Below are 12,792 nucleotides of genomic sequence, written 5' to 3' on the forward strand. Positions count from 1 at the left end.
CTGGATTCGGGGTCACTTGACCAGGCTGAGCTGGAGCCTGGTACAGCTTGGAAGCCTAGGAAGGTTTGGTTAAGCACCTTTAAGCTGCCTAAGGACACACGTGCTTTGTTCAGTAGGAAGAGAGCCAGGGGACCCTGGTTTTGCTAGTGTGGGTCTGTGTGGCCTCAGGCAGGTCCCTGTCTTCTCTGGAGAGATTTTTTTTTTTGGTGACATTCAGTTTGTCAGTAACCATGGTCTTGCATCTGTCGTGTTCTTACGCCTTGGTGGGAGCCATGGAGGTAATGGCAGGCACCTGGCACTTTTGGAAAGGTTTGGCTCTGGGAGAGGATCCTGGCCAGGTGGAGAATGGTTGGCGGGGGGGGGGTGGTGCTCCAGGTAGAGGGAAGAGTGTGGGCCAAGACAGGGAAGCCGGAAAGTGTAGGGTAAGTTTAGAGAATTCTCAATCATTCGTGCAGAGTGAGGGAGGGAGACAGGAAGGGAGGTTACACAGGTCAGCTGGGGCCAGTGCTGCAGTGCTGGGCGGGAGCTTCGAGGATGACAGGAAGCCAGTTAAGGGTTGGAAAAGTCTTAGTTACATTTGTTTTTGAGAGTTCACGCTAGTCAGTCTCAGCATCCCTTTGCCCTTCAAAGGAGGCTTGGGTCCATCCTTTGCACTAGGATGGACCAGCAGGATGAAGATGTATATTCAGATCCTGGTTCTGTCACTTACTAGCTGGGTATCTTGGCCTTGACTTTTCTTAACCTCACCTTCCTCACCTATTCACTTGGGAATTCTGGGAGAGATCAGTGAGCCATTTGCTTAACATATATTGCTTGTTCCAGACTCTATGCTCCCAGCCTAGAGTCAAGAAAGTAAACCAAGCCTGGTTCTGTTCTCCAGGAATTCACAGTCTAGTGAGTGATCTTGATGATAGAGACGCAGAAGGTGCTATAGTAACTGAGAGTGAATGAATCAGCAAATGGACAGGGGAAAGCATCCCCAAAGAGGAGACATTTGTGATGGGTCTTGAAGGATGTACATGGATCCCTGAGCAGGGTCCCAAGGACCCAGGTTAGGAGGGAGGGGAAGAGGCCCACAGCCACATGCCCTGCAGGTACCAGATCATGTGGCTCAGCTGTAAAGAATCTGCCTGCAATGCAGGAGACTCAGGAGACATGGGTTCAATCCCTAGGTCGGGAAGATCCTCTGAAGGAGGGCATGGCAACCCACTCCAGTATTCTTGCCTGGGGAAATCCATGGACAGAGGAGCCTGGCAGGGGGTCATAAAGAGTTGGACATGACTGAACGCACACACACCAGATCAAGCACTGGAGGGCAGGTGGCTGGACCCCTATCCTGATCCCACTGCTGACCAAGCCCTCTCTGCTCTTTTCCATCAGCCTGATTTTCGGGGCACTGACTGTTGTGACTGGCATTATTGGGGTCATCCTGGGAGCAGAGACTTCAAGGAGGTACAAGAAAGTCAACCCTCAGGCTGAGCCCCTCATCTGTGCTGCCAGCTTGCTCGCTGCAGCCCCCTGCCTCTACCTGGCTCTCATCCTGGCCCCGACCACCCTCCTGGCCTCCTATGTAAGTGAGGGGCCCTTCAGAGGTGGGAGTGGGCTGCGGTGGGTAGGGAACTCCTGTTTTGCGTAGGCTGACACTGTGCCAGGTCTTCCCAAATGTTATATTTATCACTCCTTCCAGGTGAAGCTCTGATATTCCCATTTTACGGATGAGTAAACTAAGGCATACCAAGAACCTCAGCTAGGAAGGGGTAGAACTAGGATTTGAGCCTAAGCTTTTATGACTCTAAAGTGTGTCCTTTGAGCTCTTGGTTAATGCTTTTTTTAAAAGAAAAAAATTATTTCACTGCACTGGGTTTTCATTGTAGCACATGGGATCTCAGTTTTGGCATGCAGGATCTAGTTCCCTGACCAACGATTGAACCCCGGCCCCCTGCAGTGGGAGCATGGACTCTCAGCCACTGGACCACCAGGGAAGTCCCTCCTAGTTAATGCTTTGATTGGAGATAATGGGACCTCATTTCTTTTAAAAATGATTCTTCTACTGTATTATTCTAGTCTAAAAGTATGCAGGGAAAGTCTCAGTCTTTTATCTTCTTCTCTATTTAAAATCAAATGTAGAATATTTGCCTGGAGGAGTGTCATAAGCTAGACCAAAGTGGGTAGATATAACTGTACTGTCCTTGGTAGGTGGCACCTCCTTTAAGGTATGAGGGTTTCTCACCAGCGTCCTCAGCCTTGATTGGGTTTCCACTGAAATTCCTGGGAAATAGACAAGTTCTGTTAGCATTCCCTCCCGCATGTGCTCTTATTTGGTCCTTATCATACCCTTGTCCCTGGAGAAGGAAATGGCAACCCACTCCAGTTTTCTTGCCTGAGAATCCCATGGGCAGAGGAGCCTGGCAGGCTACAGTCCATGGGGTCGCAAGAGTCGGACACGATTTAGCGACTAACCCACCACCACCATATGCCCTTGTTGGAAAGGGTTTTTCTTATCCCCACTCAACAGATGGGAAAACTGAGGCCCAGAGACAGCCGCACCAAGAATGAGACAGATAAGCCTCTAACTCCACCCCCGCAGGCTCCAAAGTCTATGTCCTTCATGCCACATTGACCCTTGTCACCCCCATGGGAGAGAAACAGAGGCTGGCATACACCAGGCCAGCCTAATAAATGCCTTAGTGCTTATTGGCCGAGAGCGTGACTGGGATCATCATCTCCAGCTGGTGGGGACTGAATGAGCCTGACCTTGCAGGGAGGCGGCGGCCCCGGGCAGATGGAGGCCCTGTTGAAGGCCTGTCTCTGCATTGGCTGGGCCCGCGGAGCCCCTGCCAGCTCTGCTTCTGCCACTGTGTTGCTTGGCTCTGGGAAGTGGCTCCTTGGCTGTGTTGCGGGGACACAGCTGTCCCCCCTCCGTAGCCTGGTGCATCTCCAGAGCTGGATGGCTCATCTAGAAATGACACTGCATCTTGGCTGACAAAGCCAGCTGGAGAATCTCTTCTCTGGGCCTGCCCTGGGGCGTGAGGGGCTGAGGGGCAGGAAGGTGGGAGGGTCTGGGACATGTCCACCCTCCTGTGTTGGGAACCTGCTTCTCCCTGTGGCTCCCACAGGGGCCGGACGGGATCCCCAGAACTCCTCATCCTCCTCCTCATCCCTCTGGATGCCCTGACCAGACCCCCTGGCCACTTCCATGGCTCTGTGCTCCTGAGGTCCCGAGATTGAGGCTCCAGCTCCCCCCAACCTCCCCACACCCCACCCCTGCCCACTAACACCAGTCATAAACCCTAACACCTCCAAACCGCCCCTCTTCTCTTTTTCCTTTTTGTAAATTTGTCTCCTTAATGGACTTAAAAAAATAATTTCTATTGATTTATTTATTTGTGACTCTGCTGGGTCTTCGTTGATGTGCAGGCTTTTCTCTAGCTGTGGTGAGCGGGGGTTACTCTCTGGTTGCCGTGCGCGGGCTTCTCATCACGGTGGCTTCTCTTGGTGTGGAGCGCAGGCTCAGGAGTTGTGGCCCGTGGGCTGAGTTGCTCCGCGGCACCTGGAATCTTCCCAGATCAGGGACTGAATCCACGTGTCTCCTGCACTGGCAGGTGGAGTCTTTACCACCGAGCCACCGGGGCAGCCTCTGCCCTTGTCCTCTTGGTCCACTCCATCCCATCTTGGCTCACACCTTGCTGTCTTTCTCTGGGACTGTCCCAAGGACCCAGCTTCCTGGTCTCCTTGTGTTCCTGCTCCCCCACCACAACCTGTTCTTCTCGCACTGCCAGAGTGACACCACGGACCTTTCCTGATCAGAAGCCTTGCGTGGCTCCTTGGTGCCTCCGGAAAACTAAGTCTGACTCCTCATCCTGGCATTTCAGGCCCCTCATGGATGGCCCTGATATCCTTAGTAGCCTTATTCCTATGTGGTCCTGCCATGCAGTTCCCGCCTGGTTCCCAGGACACGCCCCCTGCGCCCTACATCTGGGCTCTCCATCTGCTCTCTCTACTCCCTCCCCTTCTCCGTGTGCCTGAATCATTCTGGGCCCTCACGGATTGGCTGGAGCACTGTCTCTCCATGGAGCCATCGCTCATTGCTAGGTCCTACCCTCTCTCTCCATCCTCGCCACTCTTCAGCACTGTCTTCCTCGGGTCCTGGTTACATATGCTCTTATCGCCCCTCCCAGCTGGGCCCAGGTTGGTTCTGATCTTTCTCAGCCCTCCTAGCTCAAAGCATGGTGTCAGGCTGGTGGGGGTGGGGTGGGGGTGATCATTGCTCATTGTGTGAATGGTTGAGGGACCAGCTATTGTTGTTCGTTCATTTTTTTTTAAACAACTATTTATTGAGTGCCTACCAAGTGGCATGCTGGTTTAAATGCTGTGGATATATCAGTGAATAAAACAGCCAAAAATAGCTCTGTTCTTAAGGAGTTCACGTTCTAGTTGGCAGAGATAGCTAACAGGTAAGATATATAAGTAAAATTCACAATATGGTGAATTATGGGATATTTAGGGGAACAGCGTGCCAGGCAGAGGGAACGTGCCCTGAGGCAGGAGTGTATCTGGTAGGTTTAGGGACCAAGAAAAAGGGCACTGGGGCTAGTGTGGAGTGAAGAAAGGAGAGGAGGACAGAGAAGTGATGGGCCACGTGGGCATTGGGTCGAGCTGGCTTTTACTGAGAGTGAGTTGAAGTTTTGTGTTAAGGAGCAGGTGGTCTGGCTTATGTTTATTGAATCTATTGAGATGATCATGTCATTTGTCCTTTATTTTATTATTATGGTATATTACATTGATTGTATGTTTAACCAACCTTGCATTCCTGGGATAAATCCTCTCTTGGTTATGGTGTAAAATCATATTCATATGTTGCTGAATTTGGCTTGCCAGTATCTTGCTGAGGATTTTTGCATCTCTATTCATAAGAAATATTGGTCTGTAGTTTTCTTGTGATGTCTTTGTTTGGTCTCATAGAATGAGTTGACAAATGCTTCTTCCTCTTCTATTTTTTGGAGGGGCTTGTGAAGGATTTGTGTTAATTCATCTTTAGACATTTGTTCAGATTCCCCAGTGAAGCCATCTGGTTCTGGGCTTTTGTTTGTGGCAAGTTTTTTTGATTACTGACTCAATATTTACTTGTTATTGGTCAATTAAGGCTTTTTATTTCTTTTTAAGCCAGTCTTGGTAGTTTGCATCTTTCTAGGAATTTCATTCATCGTATTCTCTTATAATCTTTTTAATTTCTGTAAGGTTGGTCATAATGTTCATTTGTGATCTTAGTAACTTGAGTCTTCTTTCCTTTTTTCTTGGTCAGTGTAACTAAAGGTCGGTCAGTTTTGTGGCCAACTGTGGTTGTATTGACTTTCTCTATTGTTCTTCTGTCATTGACTTCTGCCAGTGAAATCACTCTGACTTCTGTGCTGAGAATGGACTTCCCATGAGGGTGGAGAGTGCAAGAGCAGAAGTGTCAGGGGTGGTCAGAAACGGTTGGATTATAGATACACTTTGAAGGTAGAGCCGTCGTAATTTCCTGATGGATTCAGTGTAGAGTGTGAGAGAAAGAAGACTCAAAGGCGAGTTCTAGGATATTAGCCTGTGCAGCTGGAAGGAGAAAGAGGCCATTAACTGAGATAGGAAAGTAGGCAGGAACAATGGAATCTGGGGGGAGATGAGCAGCTTGGTTTGGTACCTTCTGAGTTTGTGGCAGGAGGTTGACATCCAAGTAGAGGTGTTAGTGGAGTTGGGTACACAAGTCTGAAGTCCCTGGATATGACATCACCCCTGAAACTTCAGAGGGTGGGAACTGGCTGCAGTTCACCATGAAGGATTGTTAGTAGGTTTTGGAGACCTATGCGGGTCAGTATCAGAAAGGGTGGCCAAAGGGGGCTGAGGAATTGGCTTCTGTTCAAATTAGCTTCAAAATAGGAAGTCACTTGAGTGTCTTCCATCCACCCATCCCTCCATCTATTGATCTATCCATCCATCCATCCACCCCCCCCCCCCACCATCCATCCTTCACCTTCTCAGATTGAAGGAAGCACAGTTCTTCCTGTACTTTCTCTGCCAGTCCTGGGGAAATTGATAGGCTCCAGGGGAAATTGATGGGACTTCCTGGGAAGGCCCACAGGAATGTGGGCATGTGTGCTAGTGTGTGCGTGCATCTAAGTGTGACTATATGCAGGTCTGTGAATATGAATGCAGATATATGTACTTTCGTATGTGTCCATTTCTGTGTACCCAGTCATGCTCTATGTATATTGCAGGTACATGTATATTCATTGTATATATGAACAGTGTGTATGAGTGTGTCATGGGTGCTGTTTTGAATACATGTCTGTGTGTGAGTGTGCACATTCATGTGTATCCAGGCAAGCAGATAATTGTGTGGGATGTGTGTACACACGTGTCTGCAGCTGCATATAGCTTTTCTCCCACTGCTTTTGTGGCTGCATTGCATCGGAAGGAAGGGTTTGGGGAAGCATCGTGGGCGTGCTCGTCCCCAGTTTGCTGAAATAGGGCCAAGTCATGCTGTATGTTTCACGGTGATGAGGTTTCCCGAGCATCTGAAGTCTGGTCTGGGGGCTTCTGTGGGGGAGCCTGTGCCCTGGGGCCCACCTGCAGGAGCAGAGGGTTCCTTCTCTTCCCTCCTTCCAGTCCCCTTGGCAGGGAAACTTGACTTCTCGGCTGTTAATTGGGATCCAGACGCGCACAGCAGGTCTTGGCTCACACCCTCTTCCTTGGCCTTCTTCCCAGAGTCGCTGCCCTTCAGAGGAGAAGGGGTTTGTATTCAGTGGAGGGACTGAGCTCAGGGTAGGAACTCCATCATCGCTGGCTTGGTAGCTGGAGGCGATGGTTGAACACTGGCAGTACCCCCTTAGGTGGGCTTTGTGGTCCAGAGGGAGGAGCTGGTATTGGGGGATGGCAACAAACATGCATTGAGGCATCTGAAGGACCTGAACCTGTTCCTGCTTCTTCACTACCTAGCTGTGTGAGTTAGGGCAAGATCTTGACCTTGCTGAGCCTCAGTTTTCTCGGCTATAAAATGGGAGTGCTGGTACTTTCCCCTTGGTTTAACTGAAGAGATAAATGAACTCTGGGGCCAGTTGTAGTTACTCTAGATATATAATGGAATTTAGTGGTTTAAAAAAACAGGAACCCTTATTTTGCTCATGACTTTGTAGTTTGGACAAGGTTGGAGTGAGGGTAACATATCCGTTTTCCACTTGGGGTTAACTAGGCAGAAGGGGGGTGGGAACTGGATGTCAAAGGCTAAGAGCTGATGGCTGATGCTGGCTGTTGGCTGAGACCTTAGCTGGACATACTGGCTAGAGCAGCTGCCTGTGACCTCCCCATGTGGCTGGGCTTGCTTACAACATGGTGGCTGGCTTCCAAGGACTAGAGTTTTGAGAGAGCCCGGTGAAGCTGTATAGTCTTTGATGACATACCCTTGAAAGTTACGGAGCTTCGCTTTCACGGCATTCTGTTCTTCATTGGAGCCACAACTTCTTGCTCAGATTCAAAGGGAGAGAGAATGGATTTACTCTTTTTGGTGGAGACTAGTAGTGATCTGAAAGAGCATGTGGAAATATTGCAGTGGCTGATTTGGGAAAATAGTCTGCTCTGTGGCCCAGAGGCTCATCCTTCACTGAGCCCCAGGTCCCATTGCTATCCAGCATTATGGTGCGCTATATCTGGGCACACGCAGCCACGAAGCCCCACAGGTGTACCCCCCCCCCCGCCGCCCAAGTCGTCTCTGGTTCTGTGCTGCTCTTCTCGTCTCACAGGTGAGAAGCCTGGAAGTGGGGGGTCTTTACCCTCACACCCTGCTGGGCTTCACGGGCTGAGGGAGCAGAGCTGGGGACATGGTGAGGTGGCTGCAAGGCAGGTCCTAGCCAGGATGAGCAGAAATGATGTTCACTCACTTACCCAGTATTTCCCAAACGTATCTTGTGTGCCAGGCTCTGTTCTAGGCTCTGAGGGTGCATCATTGAACAAAACAGGCAAAAATATGTATGCAACAAAATAGATATAAAATAGGGGATTCCCTGGTGGTCCAGTGGTTAAGACTCCATGTTTACAATGCAGGGGGCATGAGTTCAATCCCTGGTTGGGGAACTAAGATCTCACATGCTGTGCATGCGGCCGAAAAAAAAAAAAAGATGTAAAATAAATGGTGAGTTAGATGGGGCTGAGTTCTGTGGAAAAGGACAGAGTGCGGAGAGTGGACAAGGAGAGGGACTGGGCTGTGCCATGAGGTCAGGGAGGCCTCACTGAGATGGTGATGCTTCAGTGGGAACCTGAAGCCAGTGAGGGAAGGAGCCATGTGGATAGGGGGGTAGAGGTGGGGAGAGCCCTCCATGTAGAAGGAACAGCAAGTGCAACGGCCCTGGGCAGGGGAAACATACTGGTGTCTTCTAGGAAATGCGGTTGGAATGGGTCCAACCAGGGTAGAGCAGAGGAGATGAGGTCAGAGGGAGTGGTAGGGGTGGAGAGGGAGGTGCTGATTGTATGGAACCCTGTACATCAAATGACTTTGGCTTCCAATTTAAGTGAAATGGGAAGCCATTAGAGGATTTTTAGCTCAGAGGTGATGCTCTGACTGATGGTTTGTATCAGTTAGCTGTTGCCAAGTAACAAATCATCATACCACTTAGTGGCTTCAGTTAATGATTTATTCTTATGATTCTGTGAGTTGGCTGGATGGCTCACTCCATAGCTGCCTTTAACTGGGAGACTGGGTTGAACCTCCAAGCTGATCTCATTTGTGTCTGGTGGTTGGCTGGGGCTCCTCCATTCGGTCTCTCATCCTCCACTGGCCCAAACTCATTGCTTCCATTGTGGTCTCAGGGCCACATTCTCAGAAAGCAGACATGGAAGCTGTGAAGTCTCTTAAGGCCTATGCCAGGAAGAGCATAGCATCACTGCTGCCTTACTGCATTGGTTGAAGCAAAGGGTAAAGCTGGCCCAGTTTTCCCCTTGGGAGAGGACTGTACAAGGATGTGCATACCAAGAAGCATGATTAATTGGGAATTGTTTTGTTAAATTTTTAAATTTATTTATGGCATGCAGGATCTGAGTTTCTTGACCAGGGATTGAATCATGCATCCTGAAGTGGAAGCATGGAGTCTTAACCACCGGACCACCAGGGCAGTCCCAGCTGTGGACTTTCTGTAACTACCTGGGCTTCCCTGGTGGCTCAGACAGTAAAGAATCTGGTTCGATCCCTGGGTTGGGAATAGCCCCTGGAAAAGGAAGTGGCAACCCATCCGAGTATTCTTGCCTGGAGAATTCCTTGGACAGAGAAGCCTGGTAGGCTGAAGTCCATGGGGTCACAAGGAGTAGGACATGACTGAGCGACCAACACTTTCATTTTCACTTGTAACTCCCTAGCGTGTGGCTTAACAAGGTCTTCCTGGCTGCTGGGATGATAACAACATGAAATAGATAAAGATAAGAGATAGGAAAGCCCATTAGCAGACTTTCCAATAATGCAGGCAAGAGATGCCTGTGGCTTGGATTGGGCTGGTTGTAGAGGAAGTGTAAAGAAGTGGTCAGATTCTGGGTGTGTTTTGGAAGTAGAATCAACAGGATTTCCTGATGGGTTCAGTGTGGGGTGTGAGAGAAAAGGATGAGAGAAAGGATGACTCCAGGGTTTTTGGCCTGAGCCATTGGAAACACAGAGTTGCCATTTACTGAGATGGAGGTGCTGAGTTGTTTTTTTGTTTTTTTTGCTTTTGAAAAGAGTAGGATTAGGAGTTCAATTTTAGACATTTTGAATTTGAGGTGCCTTTTGGGACATTCACCTGCAGATGTTAAGGGGCAGTTGGAAATATATGAGTCTGGAGTTCAGGAGAGAGGTCTAGGCTGGTATTTAAAGCCATGAGGCTGAATGAAATCAGCACGGGCCTGACCTTGAATAGAGAAGAGGAGAGGACAGAGGATGATACTCTGGGGCCCTTGACACATCAGGGATGTGGCAGCCACATGCTACCACAGTGAACTCAAACGTTGAGACCAGCAGTTCAATCCAGCACACTCTATCAGTGCCCTTTCTATTTTTATTTGGGGAAAAATTAAAAAAAAAAAAAGCAAAACCAGAAAAGCCTGAAGAAGAAAATAACAGCTTTCCATTTTCTCATCCTCCAGAATCAGCTACTCTTAACATCTTGGCCTGTTTGTTTCCACTTTTATGTGACCATCCTTCTATATGTGTCTCTCAGTGTATAAACATAGGTTTATGTTTTTAGAAATACTTTTATTAAACTGGGGTTATATGGAAATTTTTCTTGTTTCTTTTTAAAAAATTGTTTGACTGTGCCTTGTGATACATGGGATCTTAGTTCCCCAACCAGGGATCGAACCCTTGCCTCCCACATTGAAAGTACGGAGTCAACTGCTGGACCACTGGGGAAGTCCCTATACGATAATTTTAAAAACAGATTTATTGAGATGAAATTCATGTGCCATGCAATTCACCCATTTAAAGTGCAAAATTTAATGGTTTTTAGTATATTTGCAGAGGTTTGTAATCATCACCACATCAATTGTAGAACATTTCATCACCTCAAAAAGAAACTTACTAAGGGACAACAGAGTAAATGCATTTCTTGGACTTTCTATTAAAAAAGAAACTCTATAGTCATATAAATCATTCACCATTTCCCCCAGCCAGCAGCTATACGTAACTGCTAATCTGCTTTCTGTCTTTATAGATTTTCCTATTCTGGATATTTCATATACATAGAATCACGTAATGTTTCATTTATTAGTATGAACTTACCTGAAGAAATTGAATTGAAATCAAAGGAATTGTTTAACTTCAAATTAATTTGAAAATTTTGGACTTATTGACGAATTCTGACCAGCTTTTTTTCCTTTTTAAAAATATATATTTATTTGGCTGCACCAGATCTTAGTTGCAGCAGTGGGATCTTCTATCTTCATTGCAGCATGCAAGATCTTTAGCTGTGGCATGTAGGGTCTAGTTCCCTGATGAGGGATGAAACCTGGGCCCCCTGTGTTGGGAGCACCAAGTCTTAGCTACTGGACCACCAGGGAAGTCCTTTGAGCTCTTTCTTTATTGAATTAATATTCAATATAGTTTGAAAGTGCTTCCCCAGTGGCTCAGTGGTAAAGAATCCACCTGCAGTGAGGGAGATCTGGGTTCAATCCTTGGGTTGGCAAGATCCCCTGGAGGAGGGCCTGGCAACCCACTCCATAGAGGAGCCTGGCATGCTATAGTCAATGGGGTCGCAGAATTGGACACGACTGAAGCGACTGAGCACACAGCTGGTTTGGAACCATTATTAGAGATTTCCTCCTGCTCCTCTTCCTGTCCTTTGTCTTCTAGGTCGGGTTCTTTTTTCTTCCTCTCTTTCTTCTTCCTTCTCCATCTTTGTTTCCTCTGTTTCTCTCTCTCCTTCCTTCTCCTTCCCTCCTCCTTTCTTTCCTTCCCTCTTTCTCTTCCCCTTCCTTTTGCCTCTCATCCTCTCTTCCTTTTTTTCTTTATTTTCCCTATTTTCTCTTTCTTTCCTCCCTCCCTCCTCTCTGCCTTCCTCCCTTCGTTCCTCTTCTTCCTTCCCTCCCCACTTGCCTTCCTCCTTCCCTCTCTCTCTTTTTCTGTATGTTTGCAGAGTTCACATGCTGCTTGCTCTCCCCAGCCTGGGTATGGGCAGCTCTGCTCTGATGTCACAGTGCTGTGATGTAGTATGGGTGACTCTCTGTTTTCTTCCACCCTATTCCTGCCTTTCCTGTGACTCTTCTCTTCCCCAAAGGGGCTGCAGCTTGAGAGTTGAGTGTTAGGTTTTCTGTCACTGGAGGGAATTGCAGGGCTCAGGTAAGGTGGGAGTGGCTTTGTTAGAACACCTGGACGCTGCTCTTTCTTCTGGGATTTAGGTAAATGCTCTATCACAGGGTTCATTCTACTTAATGACGGGGTGTATCCCCTCTTCTGGGATGGGAGCTGTTTTTAGGTCTCACGTGAAGTCAATAACTGGTGTCATTCATTCACTTTCTCCACTTCTACCCATTTCTCCCCAGTAGCTTTTGCCATTGGGTCTCAGTTAAGAGTGGAAACAAAGGACCCCTCCTCAGTTTATTTCCCTCCAGATATGGAGGTTTTGGAGAATAGCTTTGGGGAGGGAGAGCTAGGAAGGGCTATATTTTCTACCCTAGAATCATCTGGGTTTTTTTTGCCTTGTTGCCAATATTTAATACTTATCTCATTAAGCTTTGTTCTTTTCTTTGGTGAAAAACATTTGTCCCCCCTGGTGTAAATTTTTTTTTTTTTTACTTCTGGGGGATGGGAGATCTATGATGCAATTGCAACCTTCCATTTTTACAAAAGACTTCTCAGCCTTTTAGCTAAGATCAAGTGTAGTATGGGAGCTTTCCAGGTTGCAGAGTGGTAAAGAATCCACCTGCCAATGCAGGAGACACTGGAAACTCAGGTTCGATCCCTGGGTTGGGGAGATCCCTTAGAGTGGGAAATGGCAACCCACTCCAGTATTCTTGCCTGAAAAATTCCATGGACAGAGGAGCCTGGCAGGCTCCTCTGGTAGGAGAGCCCCCCCAAACCCCCCCAGGCTCCATCTCTTGCCGTGGGATGGCAAAGAGTCGGACACAACTGAGCGACTGAGCACGTTTTTACCCAGGAGTTGCTCCAGATGACCTTTAGGCTCCTTCCAGCCCAAACCGGGTTATAACTCTGAGTTCTCTAGTGGCCGAAGGAGAGATGCAGCTACCACGACAAAGCAGAGTCAGCATGGTGGTCACTGAGGCCTTCACATCCGGGAGGGGATGCTG

At 48.2% G+C, this 12,792-nt stretch overlaps 1 protein-coding gene across 1 annotated transcript in view; it reads left to right on the forward strand.

The window, feature by feature from the left end:
• The window catches only part of SPNS3 (sphingolipid transporter 3 (putative)), a 42,467-nt gene that overhangs the window by 16,439 nt on the left and 13,236 nt on the right, over positions 1 to 12,792 (forward strand). The window contains exon 10 of the mRNA XM_027519332.1: positions 1,381 to 1,570. Within this exon, the coding sequence (XP_027375133.1) occupies positions 1,381 to 1,570 (190 nt within the window). The remainder of the gene's footprint in view (positions 1 to 1,380; positions 1,571 to 12,792) is intronic.

The sequence above is a fragment of the Bos indicus x Bos taurus genome, chromosome 19, assembly GCF_003369695.1.
Source record: "Bos indicus x Bos taurus breed Angus x Brahman F1 hybrid chromosome 19, Bos_hybrid_MaternalHap_v2.0, whole genome shotgun sequence".
Lineage (NCBI taxonomy): Eukaryota > Metazoa > Chordata > Mammalia > Artiodactyla > Bovidae > Bos > Bos indicus x Bos taurus.